General features: G+C 52.5%; 1 protein-coding gene across 1 annotated transcript in view; it reads left to right on the top strand.

The window, feature by feature from the left end:
• The window catches only part of WHRN (whirlin), an 88,962-nt gene that overhangs the window by 18,522 nt on the left and 47,114 nt on the right, over positions 1-23,326 (top strand). The window contains exons 2-3 of the mRNA XM_054393227.1: positions 4,893-5,108; positions 20,534-20,659. Coding sequence (XP_054249202.1) covers positions 4,893-5,108; positions 20,534-20,659 — 342 coding nt within the window. The remainder of the gene's footprint in view (positions 1-4,892; positions 5,109-20,533; positions 20,660-23,326) is intronic.

Genomic DNA, 23,326 nt, shown 5'->3' with positions numbered 1-23,326 from the left:
GACCTCCAGAGATCCAGTCCAACCCCCCTGCCAAAGCCAGGTCACTTAGGGCAGGTCACAGAGGAAGGCATCCAGGCAGGTTTGGAATCTCTCCAGAGAAAGAAACTCCACAACCTCTCTGGACAGCCTGCTCCAGGGCCCCAGCACCCTCACACCAAAGAATTTTCTCCTTGGGCTGAGGTGGAACCTCCTGGGTTCCAGGTTGTACCCCTTGTTCCTTGTCATAGGACACCACCAAATAGAGCCTGGCCCCTTCTTGACATCCACCCCTCAGATATTTGCAGACATTGAGATCCCCTCTCAGCCTTCTCTTTGGTTATCTTTGGTCCCACCTTCCATGCTAGGGTGGATGCTCTGAGAAAGGGAAGAAGTGGGATCTCTGCATCATTCCTGAGGAGGTCCCCGTGGGAATGGGGTGGCAGCAAGTGTAGGAAAAAAGGGAAGAGGGCAACTCCTGGAGGGCCCTGTGCATGCTTCTGGCCCAGCCTTGGCTCTGGGTTTTTGATTTGTTCCCTCTTCAAATGGCATCCAGCAGCTGGCTTTGAGGCACTCAATGAACACAGAGAGGTGAGGAATGCCCAGGAGCAGTGCAGAGAGGAACAAGGATGGCAGTGCCAGCAGCAGTTAGGATCCTGTGGCATTTCTGTGGCAGTGGGGACTGACCAGTTGGACAAATCACTGCTCATCCTCATCCTTTGCCTGGGCTTGATGAGGAGCTGTGGCCTCGTTCAGAGATGGTTCTTTGCTCCTGGTTCTCAGTGCTGCTTGGTGTCTAGGGTAGTCATAGATGCTGGCCAGGCTTAGGAGAGGTTTTCACAGACAGCTCCACTTTGAATGGCTGGAGAATGTCTCTGGGAGGGGGGCTGTACCCCAGCTCACAGGGGTTACCCAGCACTGGTAGCTCTAGGGTAGGTGAGAAGCCTCCCTGCCACCCCTGGCCCATTGCTGTGGAGCTCCTGGCAGCTTAGGGAGGAGCTCCTGAGGAGGAGTTCCTAAGCATGGCAGCTTTGACCAGATGGTGGCAGGTGATGTGTTTGAAGGACCAGGGGAGTGAAGGAGACAGGGGCTGGGGTTAGCAAGCAGCCCAGGATGTTGGAGTGTTCCACAGTTCTTCTGCTGGGGCTGTTGGTTTCACAATCCCTGTCTAAGCTCTCCAGGCACGTGGTGACCTTGGGAGCATGTGACAAAGATGCTGCCAAAGTGCTCTGTGTGATGGAGATGCTGAGCTGGGAAGTGGTGAGCTGGATTCTCTCTGGCTCTGGTAGGGAGGGTCAGGAGCATTGCCAGGTCAGAGCTGGGATCCAGCCAGCCCAGCATTCCTGATGAGATTCCTCTTTACAGAAGAGCTGCTGGGTTTAGTTCTTTCTGGCCACAAGCTTTGCTTGGTAGCTTCTTGGCTTGGTGTGGAGAGGAGACCTTGCAGGAGCAGCTTGTCAAAAAGACATATATATATATATATATATATATATATATATGGAAAAAAAACCTAAAACACCTAATTTCTGAGAGCAGATCTGCAGTGCTGATGTTCCTGAGGCCTCAGAAGGGATCAGCACTTAACAACTGTCCTCAGGGAGGACAACTCCTGTGTCTTGATTTAAGTTTCCTATAAAGCCTACGTCAGCTTCCCCTGGTGGAAGCTGGAGAGGAGCAACTGCAGATGGCTGCAGCTGGGTCCCAAGGTCATCTCTGTGTCTGCTGTTTTAAATGGTTGGAATCTATTTGATAATTGTTGTGCTCATTAATTGGCTGCTGGGGCTGGGGAAAGCAGCTGGTAATGGGATGGCAGCAGAGGATGAACTTCTGGGAGTGTTGTCAGTGTCCCCTGCAGGCATCAGGAGTTTTTCCAGTGGCAAAGTTTGGGGCTTGAGCTGTGGGCACCAGCAGTGCTGCTTTCTCTTCTCTCTGTCCTGCTCTGACTCTTCTCCAAAGCTGCAGAAAGCGCTCAGGTTCAACCCATGCTGGGCTCCTTCTGGCATGTCACTGCCTGCCTTGTCTCCCATGCTCTGCTTCACCTTGCTCTTGCCCCAGGTGTTGAGGAGAGCCTCTTCCTTCTGGCTGCAGCAGCTTTGCCTTGATTCTCTTTGCAGCTCAGGAGGGAATAGAAAAAATCCTCTACAAGTCCCTGAAAGGAGCCTGTAGTGAGATGGGAGTTGGGCTCCTCTCCCAGGCAACCAGAGATGGATGAGAGGAAATAGCCTCAAATTGCACCTGGGGAGGTTTAGGTTGGGCATTAAGAAGAAAATTCTTCACCAAAAAGGTTCATCAGGCATTGGAACAGGCTGCCCAGGGAGATGGTGGAGTCATCACCCCTGGAGGTGTTTAAAGGATGTTTGGATGAGGAGCTCAGGGACATGGTCTAATGGCTGTGGGGATGCTGGGTTATGGTTGGACTCAATGATCTTTGCTCTTGTGAGGCCACATCTCAGACACTGTGTCCAGTTCTGGTGTCCCCAGCGTAAGAAGGAGATGGAACTGTTGGAGCAAGTCCAGAGGAGGGCCACAAAGGTGATCCAAGGGCTGGAGCAGCTCTGCTGTGAGGATAGGCTGAGGGAGCTGGGGGTGTTCAGCCTGGAGAAGAGAAGACTCCAGGGGGATCTCAGAGCTGCCTTCCAATCCCTGGAGGGATCCTACAGGAGGGCTGCAGAGGGACTTTTCATGGGGGTGTCTACAGACAGGACAAGGGTAAATGGTTTGAAGCTGAGGCAGAGCAGGGTTAGGCTGAATCTTAGGAATCTCTTCAGTATGAGGGTGGTGAGACCCAGGAACAGGTTGCTGAGGTGGATGCTCCCTGGAGGTATTCAAGGCCAGGTTGTATGGGGCCTTGAGCAACCTGGGCTGGTGGGAGGTGTCCCTGCCCATGGCAGGGGGGTGGAACTGGCTGATCTTTAAGGTCCCTTCCAACCCAGGCCATTCCATGATCTAAGGTCTTTTCCAAGCAGGCAGTTCTGTGATCCCAGCTTTTTCCCTGGCTCTTGCTGCAGCTCAGTCCCTCAGCTGCTGGTTGCAGAGTAGCTTGAGATCATTCTCAAGGAAGAGCAAAACCCTCTTACTCTAGAGTCCTAAGCCAGATAGTTGTTCCCTCTCCCTGGGCATTAACTCCCTCCTCTCCTTGCCTTGTGTGGTGGGTTGAAAATTCCACCCCCAACATTAAATTGCCAGCCCAGCCCAGCTGGAAGCAAACGAAGCTGTATTTACAAGCAAAACTGCAATCTACAATGAAATGCAATGAATATGTACAAAATATCACAGTCTCACAGTACATCAGAGGTTGGAAGGGACCTCAAGAGATCATCAGGTCCAACCCCCCTGCCAGAGCAGGAGCACTTAGGGTAGTCCACACAGGAATGCATCCAGGTGGGATTTGAAAGTCTCCAGAGAAGGAGACTCCACAACCCCCCTGGGCAGCCTGCTCCAGGGCTCTGTCACCCTCACTGGAAAGAAGTTTCTCCTCATGTTGAGCTGAAATCTTCTCTGTTCAAGTTTGAACTCATTGTTCCTTGGCTTATCACTGTGAACCATCCAAAAGAGCCTGGACCCCTCCCCTTGACACCCACCCCTCAGATATTTATAGATGATATTTACAATTGATAAATAGCACAAGAACCTCCCTGGCCAAAAACTAGGGGAGCTGCTAGCTTCCCCTTCCCTGCCCCCTTCCTTACTTCCCTGGCCGCAAAAGGAGAAGAGAAAAGAGCAGAGAATTATTTTAGGTACTCAGCCACAACAAAGAACACAGCCAAGGTCAGCAAAGCCAAGCAGAAATGAGTTAGGGTCTCCCAGAGTGAGGAAGCTGAAAGAGAGGAAAGTTGTGTTTCATTACCAGCTTATGTTTGTTATCTGCCCAATGGGATTGTTCACAACTTATAGAGCCATAGAATTGTTAAGGTTGGAAGGGACCTCAAGGCTTAGCCAGTCCCAACCCCCTTGCCATGGGCAGGGACACCTCACACTACAGCAGGTTGCTCACAGCCACATCCAGCCTGGCTGCAAAAACCTCCAGGGATGAGGCTTCCACCACCTCCCTGGGCAACCTGTGCCAGTGTCTCACCACCCTCATGGGCAAGAATTTCTTCCTGACATCCAATCTAAATCTACCCATTTCTACTTTTTTGAATTCCCCCCAGTCCTATCACTCCCTTACACCCTCAGAAGTCCCTCCCCAGCTTTCTTGTAGCCCTACATCCACCCTGGCCTTCAAATCCTCCAGGCATGAGGCTTCCACCACCTCCCTGGGCAACCTGTGCCAGTGTCTCACCACCCTCATGGGGAAGAATTTCTTCCTGACATCCAATCTGAATCTACCCATTTCTACTTTTTTTTCCATTCCTCCCCATTCCCTGACACCCTAAAAAGTCCCTCCCCAACTTTCTTGTAGCCCCCACATCCAGCCTGGCCTTAAAAACTCCCAGGGACGAGGCTTCTACCACAACTCAATCATTATTTTCCTTTTTATATACCCAATAGTGGTTGGTTGATTGATTGATTGATTTATGCGGTTAGATTTTGATGATCCTTGAGGTCTTTTCCAACCTTGTTGATTCAGTGGTTTACTGAATCTACCCATTTCTACTTTTTTTTCCATTCCTCCCCATTCCCTGACACCGTCAAAAGTCCCTCCCCAGCTTTCTTGTAGCCCCCACATCCAGCCTGGCCTTCAAAACCTCCAGAGATGAGGCTTCTACCACAACTCATCATTATCTTCCTTTTTATATACCCAATAGTGATTGATTGATTGATTGACTGATTTATCCGGTTGGATTTTGATGATCCTTGAGGTCTTTTCCAGCCTTGTTGATTCAGTGATTTACCTTCTCCCACTTTCTGTGGAAGGTCTGGGGGAAAGCTTTCCAGGCACAGCCTAAAACTCCCCCCCCCCCCTTGCCTTGCAGGTGCTGAAGGGCTGCAAGAAGCTGAACCTGTCGGTGCACTCGGTGGGGCGCATCCCGGGGGGCTACGTCACCAACCACATCTACACCTGGGTGGACCCCCAGGGCCGCAGCGTGTCCCCCCCCACGGGGCTGCCCCACCACCAGAACAGCTCCCTGCGCAAGGACAGCGAGAAGAGAAGCCACCTCCAGCTGCTGCAAGAGGGAGACGAGAAGAAGGTGAGCCAGGAGCGGCCAGCGCGGCTCTGCCTGCGCTTAGCTGTTGCCATCTAGGTGCCAACCCTCTCTCTTCCCCACATCACTCATATCATGCAGTCATGGAGTCATCAAGGCTGGAGGAGACCTCTAAGATCATTGGCTCCAACACCCCCGTGGCCACTAAACCATGTCCCATAGTGCCATGCCTACAGCTCAGAATCATAGAATCAGTCAGGGTTGGAAGGCACCACAAGGCTCATCCAGTGCCAACCCCCCTGCCATGCCCAGGGACACCTCACACTACAGCAGGCTGGCCAGAGCCTCATCCAGCCTGGCCTGCAAACACCTCCAGGGATGGAGCCTCAACCACCTCCCTGGACAACCCATTCCAGGCTCTCACCACTCTCATAGGCAAGAGCTTATTCCTCATGTCCAGTCTGAATCTCCCCACTTCCAGCTTTGTTCCATTCCCCCCAGTCCTGTCACTCCCTGATAGCCTAAAAAGTCCCTCCCCAGCTTTCTTGTAGCCCCCTTCAGATACTGGAAGGCCACAAGAAGGTCACCTGGGAGCCTTCTCTTCTCCAGACTGAACAGCCCAAAGCTTCCTGAACCCCTCCAGGAATGGGGACTCCACCGCTTCCCTGGGCAACCTCTTCCAGTGCCTCACCACACTCATGGGGAAGAATTTCTTCCTAACATCCAATCTGAATCTTCCCATTTCTACTTTTTTTCCATTCCCCCCAGTCCTATCACTCCCTGACAGCCTAAAAAGTCCCTCCCCAGCTTTCTTGTAGCCCCACATCCAGCCTGGCCTTCAAAACCTCCAAGGATGAGGCTTCCAATCCCTGACCACTCTTGCAGCAAAGATGTTTTTCCCAGTATCCAACCTAACCCCTTACCACTCCCCCAGCACAACCTGAGGCTATTTCCTCTTGTCCTATCACTTAGTACTTGGGACAAGAGACCAAGCCCCACCTGAGCAGGGCACCTGCTTCCCAAAGGCACAGTTGCTTGGAGCCTTGACATCGTTCTGCCTGTCACAGGCTCACAGGATGTCAGGGGTTGGAAGGGACCCAAAGGGATCATAAAGTCCAACCCCCCTACCAGAGCAGGACCACACAATCCATCTCAGATCACAGAGGAACACATCCAGATGGGCCTTGAAAGTCTTCAGAGAAGGAGACTCCACAACCTCTCTGGGCAGCCTGCTCCAGTGCTCTGTGACTCCTTACAGTAAAGAAGTTCCCTCCTCTGCTGAGGTGGAACCACTGCTTTGATCCTACACCCAAAGTGTTCTCAGTTCTCCCTGGAAGGACCATGGAGGGATCTGTAAGCTGCAGCCTCCCATCTCAGCCAGAAAGGGGGGGAGGGAAAAATAAATCTACTAGAGGACAAGGCAGTGTGCTGATGAAATATTCATGTGGGCCCCAGGGGAGAAGGACCTTTCCTTTTTATTTTAAGGAGAAGAGCAAAGCAGCTCCTGCTGGCTGCTGTCCCCCACCCCCTCCCACCCAGTGTCACCTTGCTGCAGCAGCTCTTTGAAGCTGTGGCTTGGTCTTCTTCTGCACATCTTGCTGTGTTGACATGAAACCCTTAGAAGCCTGCAGCTGTGCATATCCCTGCCCAGTGCCTCAGCCTCATGTAGAGCACCACACAATGACACCAAGCTGTGTGGTGCAGCAGACAGCCTGGAGGGAAGGGATCCATCCAGAGGGACCTGGACAGGCTGCAGAGGTGAGTCCATGACAACCTCATGAGGTTCAACAAGACCAAGTGCAAGGTCCTGTAGCTGGGTCAGGGCAATCCCAAGCACCAATCCAGGCTGGGCAGGGACTGGCTGGAGAGCAGCCCTGAAGAAAAGGACTTGGAGCTGCTAGAGGATGAGAAGCTCACCAGGAGCCAGCAGTGAGCACTTGCAGCCCAGAGAGCCAAGCAGAGCCTGGGCTGCATCAGGAGAAGTGTGGCCAGCAGGGCCAGGGAGGGGATTCTCCCCCTCTGCTCCACTCTGCTGAGACCACACCTGGAGCTCTGTGTCCAGTTCTGGAGCCTCTGTTCCAAGAAGGATCTGGAGGTGCTGGAAGGTGTCCAGAGAAGGGCCATGAGGATGAGCAGAAGCCTGGAGCACCTCTGCTATGGAGAGAGACTGAGAGAGTTGGGGCTGTTCAGTCTGGAGAGGAGAAGGCTCCCAGGAGACCTTCTTGTGGCCTTCCAGTATCTGAAAGAAAGCTGGGGAGGGACTTTTTAGGGTGTTAGGGAGTGATAGGACTTGGGGGAATGGAACAAAAATAGAAATAGGTAGATTCAGATTGGATGTTAAGAAGACATTTTTCACCATGAGGGTGGTGAGAGACTGGCACAGGTTGCCCAGGGAGGTGGTGGAAGCCTCATCCCTGGAGGTTTTTGCAGCCAGGCTGGATGTGGCTGTGAGCAACCTGCTGGAGTGTGAGGTGTCCCTGCCCATGGCAGGGGGGTTGGGACTGGCTAAGCCTTGAGGTCCCTTCCAACCCTGACAATTCTATGACCTAGGCAGCCCCATCCCACCAGGCCTTGGGGACATGATGTGATTTGGGGGTGTCCCAGCTGGCTCTGGGCAGCTTGGCTGCTACCTGTGCTGGCCATCAGAGCAGAGCAGCCTCCTCTGTGCTGCTCCTAGTCCTGAGCTCCCAAGGAGTGCACAGTAAAATGACCCAGCTGCACTTTGCAAGTGAAAGTAGCTCTGATTACCATACCTTAATCTGCTTTGGAAGCAGGGGAAGCCAAGTTGGATGAAGGCCACCTTCAACTTCAAAGAGTGTCCATGCTGGGCTTGGCTGCTGCTGGATGCCCTCATTGCCAGGGTGTGAGAGGTGCCCCAGCTCCATGTCTCCCACTGTGGCACCATTCAAGCTGAGCTGGGTGGCAGCACCTTGGCTCACAGAAGAGGCTGCCCTTGTTCTGAGCTGTGCTTCTCCAGTGCTGTTTGCTGTGCTGCCTCTTTGGGGCAGAGCTGCACCTGCAGAGCACAGGGAAGGTTTGCCAGCCTTGGGTGGGATGCCCAACTTTCATGGTGTTACTTGCTGGCTTCAGGATCTATTTTTCTACCAAAATCTGAGTTTGTTCTTCCATCTGCAGAGCACATAGAAGGTTTGCCAGCCTTGGGTGGGATGCCCAATCTTCATGGTGCTACTTGCTGGCTTCAGGACCTATTTTTCTACCAAAATCTGAGTTTGTTCTTCCATTTCTTGGTGCTGCTTCACACAGTCACACAGCCCTTTGACTTCTTGTAGTGGAGGATCATGCTTTGAGCTCAGAGCAGAGGGGGTGAAGGCCCTTCTGTTAATCTGGAAGAGTTGGTGATAGTGGCAGGAAATGTTTGAAGCTCACAGAAATGGGTGTGCCAAGTTCTGGGGCAGAAGGGAGTGCTGGCATCAATTCACCCTTCTCCTGGCACTGCTCCTCTGTGACATGCCAGCCATGATGTCAGCCACCTCTACAGTTCCCATCCTGCCCCTCTGAGCCACCACGGCTGTGCCACTCTTCTGACAGGAGCTGTCACCCATGTGTTGTTTCATCCTGGGGTCCCCCCACACAGCTCTGCCCTTGGCTCCTTCTGCTACTCCAGGCCTGACCTCTTGTTTCAGACTCTTTTGTGCCTCCTTGCTGTGCTGCAGCACTGCCTGGAGGCCTTCTCCTTGCCCTAGTAATGGGCTCCATCCCTACCGACCACAAACATGATGCATCTTTCTCCCTGGCCTGCTGGCTCAGTGGTTCAGAAGAGCTTTCAGCCATAGCTCTTAGCACTGATGGGATCCAAGACTGCTCAGAGCATCACAGAATCATAGAATTGTCAGGGTTGGAAGGGACCTCAAGGCTCAGCCAGTTCCAACCCCCCTGCCATGGGCAGGGACACCTCACACCACAGCAGGTTGCTCACAGCCACATCCAGCCTGGCTGCAAACACCTCCAGGGATGAGGCTTCCACCACCTCCCTGGGCAACCTGTGCCAGTGTCTCACCACCCTCATGGGGAAGAATTTCTTCCTAACATCCAATCTGAATCTCCCCATTTCTACTTTTGCTCCATTCCCCCCAGTCCTCACTCCCTGACATCCTAAAAAGTCCCTCCCCAGCTTTCTTGTAGCTCCCTTCAGATACTGGAAGGCCACAAGAAGGTCTGCTTGGAGCCTTCTCCAAACTGCACAACCCCAACTCTCTCAGTCTGTCCTCATAGGAGAGGTGCACCCTGACCCCTTTGCTCCTTGCACTTCCTCAAGCCTAGCTCCAAACCCAGCTCCTCCTCACAGTGCCACTCCCTGGTGTCAGCATGCAAGGCTTAGCCTTCATGTTGTCACAACCTGCTGAATTCCCATCTCTTGGACCAGCAGGAGGAAATCACTGAATGTTCCAAGTCTTGAATGACCAAGGCCACCACCCAAAGACTTCTGTATCCTGAGGTGCTTTGCTTTGCCAGCTGATGGTGAATGCAGTGAGCAGAACCTGCCTTGGCTGGGGGGTTGGAGGGAGGTTATTTGGTGTCCCTGCCTGGGTCGCTTTCCTAACCACAGGCTTCAGGGCAGGAGTTGCTTTGTCCTGACTTCCAGCACGCCACTGAGAGGTGCAAACATGTGCCAGGACTATTTTGTCTTGTTACCATTTGCATTTGTGCACTTAGCTACAGATGGAATTGTTGAAAGGAGGTTATCCTGTTCACAGATACCATGCCAGTACCTGCAACATCTCCCTGGCTCATTCAGCTCAGTCAACAGGAACTGACAGGTGGCCCTGAGGGCTATTTGATTTCTGGATGGTGTTTAGGTTCAGAGAGAAAGGCTGGGGATTAGTTGGGTGTTTCCACTCTCCCTTCCTATTTCTAATCAATCTGAATGCCCTAGAATCCATATGGAAAAGCTCTCAAAGAGGCACATTTGGGAAAGTACAGCAAAGAGCAGGCTACAGCAGGAGGCTGAAGTGCTGGAAGCAGCAGGTTTGGTAATGCACTGATGCAGGTCCAGCCTGCAGTGCTGCTGGGGATCTTTCCAGCTTGGGCAAGGTTAAATTCAAGGTGGCTGGAGGTATCTCCCACTCACCAGGCAACAGAAAGAGCCCCTCTCTAGCTCCCTTTCCTTCCAGCCCATCTGCTCTGTATGCCTGCAAGGATGAGGTTTGGGTATCTGCAGGCAGAAGCATTCATTAGCAAAGGGCTTGAAATGGAAACCACTGCTGCCAGTGACCATGAAACTGATCCGTGTGGGGAGGAGGATCTGGTGCAGGGCTGAGTCCCCTCCTGGAGCAGGCACCAGGATCTGGGGCAGAGCTGAGTCCCTTCCTGGATCAGGCACCAGGATCTGGTGCAGGGCTGAGTCCTTTCCTGGAGCTGGCACCAGGATCTGGTGCAGGGCTGAGTCCTTTCCTGGAGCAGGCACCAGGATCTGGTGCAGGGCTGAGTCCTTTCCTGGAGCAGGCACCAGGATCTGGTGCAGGGCTGAGTCCTTTCCTGGAGCTGGCACCAGGATCTGGTGCAGGGCTGAGTCCTTTCCTGGAGCAGGCACCAGGATCTGGTGCAGGGCTGAGTCCCTTCCTGGATCAGGCACCAGGACCTGGTGCAGGGCTGAGTCCTTTCCTGGAGCAGGCACCAGGATCTGGTGCAGGGCTGAGTCCTTTCCTGGAGCAGGCACCAGGATCTGGTGCAGGGCTGAGTCCTTTCCTGGAGCAGGCACCAGGACCTGGTGCAGGGCTGAGTCCTTTCCTGGATCAGGCACCAGGATCTGGTGCAGGGCTGAGTCCTTTCCTGGAGCAGGCACCAGGATCTGGTGCAGGGCTGAGTCCTTTCCTGGAGCTGGCACCCAGCTGCTAGGTGTGCTGGAGTGCAGGCAGGGTGGTTGGCTTTCAGCTGCTAGGTCACTCTGGGCTCCTCAGGTGGCTCTGCTGTGGCACAGGGTCAGTGCAGACAGCAGCCAGTGGTGCTGGCCTCAGGCTGGCAGGTTCCTTTCCCTTGGCTTTCCATTTTTCTCTTGTGTGGACCCTGAGATTCCTTTGGTGTCAGATGCAGGAGCAGCCATGGTGGGGCTTTGGGGAGTACTGGTGGACTGTCAGCTGCCCACTGGTTTGGCTTTGACCATACTCTTGCAGTCATGGAGTGATCCAATGTTTCACAGAATGGTAAGGGTTGGAAGGGACATTTTAGTTGGAAGAGTCCTTTAAGATCATCAGAAGTCCAACTATTACCCCAGCACTGCCAGCTCACCACCAAACCCTGGCCCTCAGCACCACATCCACACTGCTCTGAAACCCCTCCAGGGATGGGGACTCCACCACTGCCCTGGGCAGCCTGGGCCAGGGCTTGACAACCCTTTTGGGAAAGAAATTGTGCTTCATATCCAACCTAAACCTCTCCTGGTGTGACTCCAGGCCATTCTCCCCTTGTTCCTTGGGAGAAGAAACTGACCCCCACCTGGCTCCAGCCTCCTTCCAGGGATTTGTAAGAGAGCAGTGAGGTCTCCCCGCAGTCCAGGCTGAACAACCCCAGTTCCCTCAGCTGCTCCTCACAAGACTTGGTTGGACTTGATGATCTTAAAGGTCTTTTCCAGCATGAGTGACTCAGTTCTAAGATCTATCCAAGCTTAGGGCTTCTGGATTTTTCCCAGTGTGAGGCCCATTTGTGCTGTGAGTTGTCACTGATCTACTCCTGGGACCAACAGCTTCTTTCATTAAGAGCTCTTTGGAAACCATCAAGCCAGCAAAACAAACTCATAGGTGCTGCTGAGCTGGGAGGAAGATGAAAAGTGTGCAAAATGTTCTGTGAGTGTCAGGCTGCTGATTCTCTCAGGGATAAAAAAAAAAAGAAACCAAAAAACCAAACCAGCACACCATTTCATCAGCTGAATCCTTGCTTTAATGTCCCTTATGGCCAAGGGAGCTGCTCCTTCCTTGAAGCTTTTGGTGCAGCAGAAGGCAGGAAATACTCTTAAAGGAGAGAGTGTGAACATCTCCTTGCCTTCAGGCAGCTCTGTAGCCAAAAGTAGCTGCATTTATTATAAAAAAATAAAAAACAAACCAAAACAACAAAAAAAAAAAAAAGAAAAGAAAAGGCACAAAACCAACCAACCACAAAAAAAAAAAATACATCTGTGATAGCATTGCATGGCTTGAATGTTTGAGATGCTAATGGTGATTGCTTGAGCACGAAGGAGATGCAGGAGAGCTAAGGAAGGATTTCTGTCTGTCAGACTGTGATGACATTGTCAGTGTGGAAGGATACAGCTCCCCACACCTCTCACTGGTTGCTTGCTCTGACCTTGCTGGGCTTTGCTTGGGTGTGCATCTGGAAGCACATCCAGGCTGCTCAGGGGTGTGTGGTTAGTTCCCTGGGTGACTGGAGGCTGAGGTGTGAGCCACTGGTCTCCCAGTTCCCTGGGGATTCACAGAATCACAGAATGGTTTGGTTTGGAAGGGACCTTAAAGATCAGCCAGTTCCAAGCCTCCTGCCATGGGCAGGGACACCTCCCCCCAGCCCAGCTTGCTCAAGGCCTCATCCAGCCTGGCCTTGAACACCTCCAGGGAGGAGACATCCACAGCCTCCCTGGGCAACCTGTTCCAGTGTCTCCCCACCCTCACTGGAAAGATTTTCTTCCTAATCTCCAGTCTCAATCTGTCATCCTCAAGCTTCAATCCATTGTCCCTCATCCTGTCACTCCCAGCCCTTGTCAAAAGTCCCTCCCCAGCTCTCCTTTCATGTACTGGAAGGCTGCTCTAAGGTCTCCCTGGAGCCTTCTCTTCTGGGACTGCACAGCCCCAACTCTCCCAGCCTGTCCCCATAGGGGAGGTTCTCCTGCCCTCTGATCATCTCTGTGGCCTCCTCTGGACTCACTCCAGCAGTTCTATGTCCCTCTTGTGCTGGGGACACCACAACTGGATGCAGTGGTGCAGGTAGGAGAGTGGAGAAGAGGGGGAGAATCACTTCCCTCGTCTGTGGGTGGGTTTGAAGGTGTCCTACCTTGTGGTACTGCCCTAGCAGACTTACCCCAGAATGCCTCTTGGGTGAGAGCTCAGCTCACTGCACCCCATGCTGGTTGGCAGCAGTGCCAGCTCTTCATTTCAGGCACTTCAAGCAGAAGAAATACCCAAAAGTGGTGCTTGTGCTGCACCAGTCCAGCACTACTCCCTGGGAGGGTGGCCCAGAGCTGGGCAGCACTGCTGGGCTGAGCCTTGGAGTCAGGTCAAGGTTTAGAGACTGTCCTGTGCTGCTGCCTGTCCCATGCTCCAAGTGTCACCTGTGAGCCCTGGGAGGTGCTCACAACTCCTGCAAGAAGCTCTTTGCACATCAGTGATGCTGAACACACCTTGCAGGTGGCTGCCAGTGCCACTGGGGCAGCCAAGTCCCCAGTGTGACCTGCCCTGAAAGAGGGGCTTGATGTTGGAGCAGCTCTGATGGATCCCCCATCCCTGGCAGCTGGGAGTGGTGCTCCCAGTGCCTCAGATGCTGGGATGGGAGCTGGCTCTGCCTTCCTGTGAGCTGTGCCCCCCTCCTTTGCAGCATGTCTAGACAGGAGCCAGTGGGGTGCCCTTGGTAAGCAGGAGGAGGATGAGCCCTGGGAGGCTCCTGAAGGGGTGGGTTTTTTGTTGTGTGGTGGCAGTGATGGCATGGCAATAGCTGTTGGCTATGGGTGAAACCTCCTCAGCCTTTCACACAGCTTGCATGGTCCTGCTGCAGAGCAATTCCTGTCTGAGAGAGCTTCAGTCTGTCATTTCATCAGGCCACAGAAGAGAAACCCCATGCAGCAATCAGCTCCCAGCTAATGCCTGGCTGCTGATGGTGCTTTCTCCCTTCATTTCCTGCCACAGGAGGTGGCAGATGTTTCACCATTGAAATTGAGATGAAAATCGTGACCTTGGTCTTCCAAATGCTTCTGTCTTGGCCACCCAGGGGCAGCCTGGGGGTGAATGCAGCCTTGGCAGGGCACAGGGAAGGAGGTGGGGGCTGCACAGTATCCATGCTGCTATGAACCTGGCAAGGCTTTCCCTTCTCAGCAAGGTTCAGGGGGGTTACCCTGCCTGGGTGTCATGGTCCCCCCCAAAACAGTTGCTCTTCTGCACAGCTCTGGTAGTTTTAGGCTGTGCCTTTAAAATTTTTCCACAGATCTTGAGCAGAAAGTAGTAAAAATGTAAATAAATCACTTTTGGGTATGAAAAGGATAATAATGATCATTCTAAACAATCCAGTTGGAGAGAGATCTCCCATAAGATTTGGTTCCCAAAACAATTTTTTTCTCTCTTCTCACCTATTTGCTCTGGGAGGTACTAACTGGCTTCTGCTTGACCTTGGCTGCATCACTTTTGTTTTGGCTAAGTCTAATATCTCTGCTTTCTCTCTCTTGCCCCTTTTGTACAGGGGGCTAAGGGGGAGGCAGGGAGGGAGAAGCTGTTGCAGCCCCCCTGGTCTTTGACCAGTGGGGTCCTTGTGCTGTTTGTTCATTGCAAATCCCTGTAAATGTTGTATATTTCTACCTATTCATTGCATCCCACTGTAGATGGGAGTTTTGCCTGTAAATACAGCTTCCATTTGCTTCCAAACTGAGCTGGTCTGGCAAAGTTAATGTTAGAGGGGGGGCAATTTTCAACCCAGTACCACAGCCCTGCTTGCTGCCTCTGTTTCAGGGTGGTGTGAGGACAGTTGGTGTGTTGAGCAGCTCAGAGTGATCCCAGCTCTCCCTGATAGACAAAACCCCCTCAGGCTGTGCTGCCATTCAGGGAGAGAATGCACAAGCTGGAGAGCTGGGCAGAGGGGAACCTCAGGAAGTTCAAGCAGGGCAAGTGTAGAGTCCTGCTCCCGGGCAGGAGCAGCCTCCTGCACCAGTACAGGTGAGGGCTGACCTGCTGGGAAGCAGCTCTGTGGAGATGGACCTGGGAGTGCTGGTGGACAAGAAGTTCCCCAGGAGCCAGCAATGTGCCCCTGTGGCCAAGGAGGCCAATGGTATTCTGGGGTGCAGCAAGAAGAGTGTGGCCAGCAGGGCAAGGGAGGGTCTCCTTCCCCTCTGCTCTGTCCTGGTGAGGCTTCATCTGGAATATTGTGTCCAGCTCTGGGTTTCTCAGTTCAAGAGAGACAAAGAACAACTGGAGAGAGTCCAACAAAGGCACACAGGGGTGATGAGGGGACTGGAACATCTCTGTTTTGAGGAGAGGCTGAAAGGCTCTTCAGCCTGGAGAAGCAGTGTGTGAAATAGTCTCTGCTCTCATCCCTAAGCCCCTAGCAGAGTGACTCAGCCTTTGCCTCAGCCTGGCAAGCAGCTTATCTCCACTTGGCTCCCCAGAGCTGTCTCTCCTTCCTGCCTCCCTCATCACTCCCCAGCCTGACCAAGCAGCAGCCCCCACCTGCCAGCAGTCATTTCATTCCTCAGCTAGTCCCTAAATCTGCAGTTTGTCAATAAGCTGAGTGCTCCAAGAGTGCTTATTTCCCTGGCCCCTGCTGCTGCTGCTGCTGCTCTTTTCCCAGCAGCCTGAGTTCCCACTGCAATTTCCACAGGGTTTCTTTGGAGAGCTGTAGGTATCAGTTGATTAAGAAATGCAATTAAGCCCTCAAGAGCCCAACTCTCTGGCATCTCCAGCAGTGACATAATTTTTAGGCAGTGCTTAGGTTTCCTTCTTGCAGCTTGGGTTTCATAGAATCCCAGAATGGTGTGGGTTGGAAGGGACCTCCAGAGATCATTGAGTCCAACCCCCCCTGCCAGAGCAGGGTCACCTAGGGCAGGTCACACAGGGACACATCCAGCTGGGTCTTGAAAGTCTCCAGAGAAGGAGACTCCACAACTTCTCTGGGCAGCCTGCTCCAAGGCTCCAGCACCCTCACAGCAAAGTTTTTCCTCATGTTTTAAGGTAGAACTTCCTGGGTTCCAGGTTGTGGCCACTGCCCCTCATCCTATCACAGCACCACTGAAAAGAGCCTGGCCCCATCCTCTTGGCTCCTACCCTTTAGATGATGAGCAGCATTGATAAGATTTCCTCTCTGTCTTCTCCAGACTAAACAGCTCCAGGGCTCTCAGGCTTTTCCTCCACAGTCCCTTCATCACCTTCATAGCCTCTGTTGGACACTCTCTGGTGTATCCCTACCCCTCTTGAACTGGGGAGCCCAGAACTGGACACACAAAACTCTGGTTTGCAGGAAAGTCTTTCAGACCTTTCTTGCTCAGGGCTGTGGCTACTGCTTTCTGCTTCTTGAAGACTTGGTTTGCCTTTACCTGCCTGTAAGCAATGCAGCTCCCCAGCAGCACCTCAGGTCTAGAAGGAGTATCTCTTACTCTATCTGATGGTATCTGGTGAGGAGAGCAGCTTCTCAGCTTACCAGCCCCTTGGGATAGTGTTCAAGGGAATGGAAATGTCTTGACATGGAGCTACCCCTTGTGTTGCTGGCTCCAGGGAGGTGCTGGCAGGTAGATGTGTTGTCTGGGGACTGCTTGAGAGGGAGTCTTGCCATTGCCAGCCTGTTTCCAGCCTGATCTGGGACTCTGCTTTGCTGTCTTTCTGCTACTCATACTCTGCTACTCATACAGGCTGCCCAGGGGGTTGTGGAGTCTCCTTCTCTGGAGACTTTCAAACCCCACCTGGATGCATTCCTGTGCAGACTACCCTCAGTGCTCCTGCTCTGGCAGGGGGATTGGACCTGATGATCTCTGGAGGTCCCTTCCAGCCTCTGATGTACTGTGAGACTGTGATATTTTGTACATATTAATTGCATTTCATTGTAGATTGTAGTTTTGCTTCCAGCTGGGCTGGGCTGGCAATTTAATGTTGGGCCTGATGATCTCTTGAGGTCCCTTCCAACCTCTCATATACTGTGAGACTGTGTCCAGGAGAAGGGGCCAGGCTCTTTTCAGTGGTGTCCTGTGACAGGCACAAACTGCAACACAGGAAGCTCCACCTCAGCATGAGGAGGAACTTCTTTACTGTGAAGGTGGCAGAGTCCTAGAGCAGGCTGCCCAGAGAGGTTGTGGAGTCTCCTTCTCTGGTGGCTTTCAAAACCTTTCTGGTTGTGTTCCTTTGTGACCTGCCTTAGGTGGCTCTGCTTTGGCAGGAGGGTTGCACCAGATGATCTCCAGAGGTTCTTTCCAACCCCTACTGTTCGGTGATTTATGATTTGTGATAGTTTGCCTGAAGTTGGGGAATTTTTGATGGTTGTGGCCATGCTGTGGTAAAGGAATTCCAGTAGAAGGAAAACCCCAGATGTTGTTTTGGGGAGAAAAGAGAAGGACTTTGGAAATGTGTCGTATTTTTTCTGGTTTTAGTAAAATTCAGTGAAATGTTCTAGGAGGTACTAACCTGCTGTCCAGAGCCATGCTTTCCTGTAAAGAGGAAGTTAAGCTGCCCTTGGTGTTGACTGGCAAAGCTCTGGCAGGTGGGTATGATGCCCACTCTCCTCCAGCATGAAGCTTGAAGGTCTCTATGATTCCTTCAACCTTCCTTTTAGTCTGGAGAAGGTTGAGAGGGGGGTTAATAAATGTTTATAAATATCTGAGGGCTGGGGGTCAAGAGGGAGGGGACAGGCTCTGCTCATTGCACCCTGGCATAGGACAAGGGGCAATGGATAGAAACTCCAGCACAGGAGGTTCCACCTCAACATGAGGAGGAACTTCTGCACTGGGAGGGTCCCAGAGCACTGGAACAGGCTGCCCAGAGAGGTTGTGGAGTCTCCTTCTCTGGAGACTTTCCAGACCCATCTGGATGTGTTCCTGTGTGACCTGTGCTGGATTCTCTGGTCCTGCTGTGGCAGGGGGGTTGGACTGGATGATCTTTGGAGGTCCCTTCCAACCCCTAACCTCCTATGATCCTTTACAATCCTTCAATCCTAAAATTGTTTCCAGCACTTCAAAGCAGGGGAGGAACTAACCCAGGGAAGATCAGCCTGAGGCAAGGACACTGCTACAGGTAGTGAGCCTCTGGTAGGTCTTGCTCTGCAGGTTTTCATAGCCATACTGAGAGCCTGCTGGGATCATCCCAGCTTCAACTTGTGAGTCCATAAGACACATGCAGCTGATGGGGCATTAATGCAGTTGCCAGGGACCTGCTGGAGAGGGTCCAGTGGAAGGCTGTGAGGATGATTAGGGGACTGGAGCACTGCCTGGGGAGGAGAGGCTGAGAGCCCTGGGGCTGTTTAGTCTGGAAAAGAGAAGACTGAGAAGGGATTTAATAAATGTCTATAAATATCTGAGGGATGGGGGTCAAGAGGGAGGGGACAGGGACAGGCTCTGCTCACTTGCTCCCTGTGATAGGACAAGGAGCAATGGATATAAACTCCAGCACAGGAGGTTCCACCTCAACATGAGGAGGAACTTCTTCACTGTGAGGGTCACAGAGCACTGGAACAGGCTGCCCAGAGAGGTTGTGGAGTCTCCTTCTCTGGAGACTTTCAAGGCCCATCTGGATGTGTTCCTGTGTGACCTGAGCTATATTGTATGGTCCTGCTCTGGCAGGGGATTGGACTGGATGATCCCTTTGGGTCCCTTCCAACCCATGACATCCTTTGATACCAATATGGAAAAGCAGGAGTGGTGTTGGCATCTGCTTCAAGGTTGTGATGCTCCTCCCTGGAGTCATTCAAGGCCAGGCTGGATGAGTCCTGGTCTAGTGGAATGGATTGAAGCTTGAGATTTAGACTGGAGATGAGGAAGAAATTCTTTCCAGTGAGGGTGGTGAGACACTGGAACAAGGAGGTTGTGGATGTCCCCTCCCTGGAGGTGTTCAAGATTAGATGAGGCCTTGAGCAACCTGAGCTAGTGGGAGGTGTCCCTGCCCATGGCAGGAGGGTTGGAACTGGCTGAGCTTTAAGGTCCCTTCCAACCCAAACCATTCTGTGACTCTTAAAGTACAGGATTTTGCAGTGGGCTGTCCTGAGGTAGGTTGATGTCCTGCTGCTGATTTCTGTCTTGCTGCTGCACCACCACTGAGACAGAAAATGGGTTTTCAACAGCAACCTCTGAGCTGAATTCCCTGTGTGAAGCTGTGTCCCTAGAAAGGCAGGTTAATTATTGACTTGAAGCTGGAAATGATTTTTTTTTCCATCCAGGTAAAGGTTTGAGCTTTTTATTTGGCTGCAGCCAAGTGTTTTAAATATAAAAGCCACTCACAAAGAGTCTGTTTTTCTTTTTTTTTCTTTTTTTTTTCTTCTTTTTTCTTTTTTTTGTCCTATCAGTGTGAAACACATTTGGGCTTTTCTCATTTGCTTTTATTCCTGCTGTCTGCTTCTTTCCAGAATTGACTTAAAACTTGGGACAAAACTCAAACCCAAAACCACCCAGAGTTATTCATTTAGAAAATGTCATGCAGTGAGTGAACAAAAGCCATCTTAAATTGAGACTCCTCGAGGGAGCTCAGCTCAGGCTGCTTCCCTCACTCTAATTCCTTACCTGGACTTCCATCCAGGTTTGCACAGGGCATGGAGAACCTTTTCTCCAGACTAGACACCCCTACTTCCCTCAACTCCTTCTCTTCATCCCTCTTCTCCAGCCCCTTCCCCAGCTTTGTTGCCCTTCTCTGGACCCATGCCAGCACCTCAGTGTCCTTCTTGGAGTGGTACAGATGTTGCATGTTCTCCATGCTTCACTGGGAAATTCCCCCCAGCATAGAGTTGCTGTCAGTACCCCCAACCTGGGGTTAGCTGTGCTGCTCTCTGGGGACACACAGGGCATTGTCCTCCCTGCAGGCTATGGACCTCTGAAACATCATTGAGCCACAGCCAGTCCTGACCATTTGTGCATAGGGAGATGGACAAACTGAGGGAGCCATGGGAGCAGCTGAACCTGCTCTGCTCCCTCCTCTGCCTTGCTACAGGAGCCAGATGAGAGGATGTTGCTGTTTTACAGACTCACAGGATGTTAGGGGCTGGAAGGGACCTCTGGAGATCATCCAGTCCAACCCCCCTGCCAGAGCAGGATCACCTAGAGCAGATCATACAGAAACACTTCCATGTCAGTTTGGAGTATCTCCAGAGAAGGAGACTCCACAACCCCCCTGGGCAGCCTGGTCCAGTGTTCTGTCACCCTCACAGGGAAATAATTCTTCCTCCTGTTTCCATGGAACTTCCTATGCCTCAATTTCCACCACTGCCCCTTGTGCTGGCATTGGGCATCACCCAGCAGAGCCTGGCTCCAGCCTCTGGACACTCCCCCTGCACATCTTTATCACCAGCAATGAGGTCACCTCTTAGTCTCCTCTCTCCAAGCTACAGAGCCCTCAGCTCCCTCAGCCTGTCCTTGTGAGGAAGACGTCCCACTCCCTGAATCATTTTTGGTTAGAGTTGGTGGTCTGGAGGCTGTGCAGAGGCCATGGCTCTGTGCCATGCAGGCTGTGCTGCTCCCGGGGGAAGCACTGGGGAGCTGGTGGCAGCAGCAGGGATGTGGTGGTTGTCAGAAGCATGGAGCTGACACAGCTTTTGGGCAGTGCTCAGACACCAGGTGGGTGACTGCTGCTCTTCCTCTGCAGGTGAATCTGGTCCTGAATGAAGGGAAGTCCCTGGGCCTCATGATCAGAGGAGGAGCAGAGTATTCCCTGGGGATCTACATCACCGGGGTGGATAAAGGCTCGGAAGCAGAGAGCACTGGCCTGAAGGTAAGAGTGACCCTGGGGAGGGCTGGGCAGGGAGGCAGAGCTTCCTGCTGTGGCTGCAGGACCATGGCAGCACCTAAGTGCTGCTGTTCCTGCCCCTCTGCCTTGGCCAAGCAGGGCTCAGGATGGAGAGGTGAGCACTTCATTTCTGGAGATGGCTTTTCAGGGCAGGTCCTGGGGATGTTTGGGGTATTAAGCCTAAAGGGAGCAAGTTCTGGAGTAGGTTGTGCTTACATTCTGCCTTAGCATACCCTCAGACTTGATTTCTCTCCTCTGAGACATCCTGGGGATTCACAGATTTGTAGATTGGTTTGGGTTGGAAGAAACCTTAAAGATGATCCAGGTCCAACCTCCTTGCCATGGGCAGGGACACCTCCCACCAGCCCAGGTTGCTCAAGGCCTCATCCAGCCTGGCTTGGAACACCTCCAGGGAGGAGGCATCCACAACCTCCCTGGGCAACCTGTGCCAGTGTCTCCCCACCCTCTCTGTGAAGAATTTCCTCCTTATCTCCAGTCTCAATCTGCCCTCTGAATATCCAAGAGTGCAGCCTGGGTCTGACAGGTGAACAAAATCACTGTCACCTCCATGAGCTGCCAGGGAGGAGTTTTCTATTACAGATCCTGGTCCTGTGCCCTCTTCCTGCATCTCTCATCCAAACTCATTATATTTGGAGCTGGTGTTCTGCACAAGGTGCTCTTGGCCTGCCCTCAGGGAATGTGTTCATGCTGTGATGAGAGATCAGGCTTCCTGTGGTGGGAGCAGGTGTGTGCTGGTGTCCTCCTGCAGGATTGGCATTCACAAGGATCAGGTCTTGAGCAGCAGGAACTGCAGGATCAGCCTTGGGCACAGAGCAGAGCTGATCTGTCAGCAGCCTGACTTAGTGTGACCTCCAGCTACATCAGACTCCCTCCATAGAAAAGCAGGTTCCTAAAGGATGCTCTGAGGTTTGGCTGGGCTCTTCTGAGCCTGCACTGGTCTAGAGCTGGCTACAGTTTTGCTGGGGACCTCTTTTGAAGTCAAATTCTGCATCTCTTTCATCCTGCCATGTACACATGCACACACATCACCTCTGAGCTCCTCCAGCCTTCGGACTGTACTTGGGCTCAGGATAGGATGAGACATCTCAGCTGCTCTTGGAGGGAGCATTTGGGGCTATAATTTGCTATGTTCTAGGGTGTTCACCTGGAGATTAAGCTGAAAAGGGAGCCACTGAACTTTGGGTGTATCTCTGCTGCTCATGAATAGGCTGTGTTTGAACCACAGAATGGTCAGGGTTGGAAGGGACCTCAAGGATCATCCAGTTCCAACCCCCCTGCCATGGACAGGGACACCTCACACCAGCCCAGGTTGCTTAAAGCCTCATCCAACCTGGCCCTGAACACCTCCAGGGATGAGGTGCCCACAGCTTCTCTGGACCACCTGTTCCAGAGTCTCACCACCCTCACAGTGAACATGGGATGAGCCACATCCAGCCTGGCTGCAAAAACCTCCAGGGATGGGGCTTGAAACCCAAGCTCCTCAGGCTGTAGCATTTTACTTCATCACTCAGGGGTTCTTTCCTGCTGTATTCTTCCTCTCTAAATGAATCAACTTCCTGCAATCATATCATGGCCTTTTTGCTTCCTCTAGTGCAATCCCATGGGCTCTCAGGGACAGTTCTTTCCCAGTTCCTTGTGTCAGGCAAGAGCTGATGGATGTTAAGCTCCCTGACGTTCTCTGAATCCCCTGAGATGGTGCAGGGCTGCTGAGGGTCGTGGGTAATCTGCTGTGATCCCCTCTCTGTCTTGTGAGGGGAGACATTTCTCCCTTCTCCAGTTTAGGACTAAGCCTTCAGCCTTGCTCCAGTGGCCACACAAAGTCTCACAGCTACCCAGGCTGGCAGCATGAAGTGTGTGGACAGGCTGGTGCAGAGGGCTGTGATTTGGACTCTGACAGATAACAACATGTCCCAGGAGTTGCTTTGGCACAAACCCTGGAGCCCATCCATCGTGCTGGGCACTGAGGTCAGCAGGGCTCCCTGTACAGACACAGGAGAAAGAGTGAGATGTTGGCAGGGGTAATGCAGCCACTTCTGCACTTAATTGTCTGCTGCAGGCTCCTGTTTCTCTTTGCTGACTCTGACTGAGTCAGAATGAAAAGGCTGAACTTGGAGATTTGGGTCAATCAGAGCCTTCCTCTCTCCCTCAGGTCCTTGGCAGGGAAACAGGGTTTGGTCCCTGCCATCTGAGAGGATCACTTGGGTTCTGGCAACAAGGAGCTGTGGGAGCATCCCTGGGAGATGGCTGAGTGTTTCCTGATGCAGCAAGAAGGGAAAGCTGCTGCTGGAGACTCCCTGCAGCCCACCCTTCTCTCTCAGAGCTTTGCAGAGGTCCCTGCTGGCTGCAAGAGGGGTGGACTAGAGGAGCTTTAGAGGTCTCTTCAACCCAAACCATTCTGTGATTGTGGGCTTGTTCATTAGCACAAGGTCATGGTGAGAGGCAGCAGGGACAGTGCTCTGGGACACGAGAGTTTCAAGACAGAGAAGAGAAGAGGCACAGAACAATTTGTTTCAGCCTAAGGAGCTGGGAAAAGAGAAACTGACTTGAGCTGGTGACATTGCTGAGTCAGAGGAGCCACCACCTCAACCAAGCCTGCTTGTCCCAGTGCCTGCTGACCTTGTGCCAATGTCA

Source organism: Indicator indicator, chromosome 28 (assembly GCF_027791375.1).
Source record: "Indicator indicator isolate 239-I01 chromosome 28, UM_Iind_1.1, whole genome shotgun sequence".
Classification (NCBI taxonomy): domain Eukaryota; kingdom Metazoa; phylum Chordata; class Aves; order Piciformes; family Indicatoridae; genus Indicator; species Indicator indicator.
The sequence above is the reverse complement of the archived record's forward strand: the minus strand, read 5'-3'. Positions and strand labels throughout refer to the sequence as shown.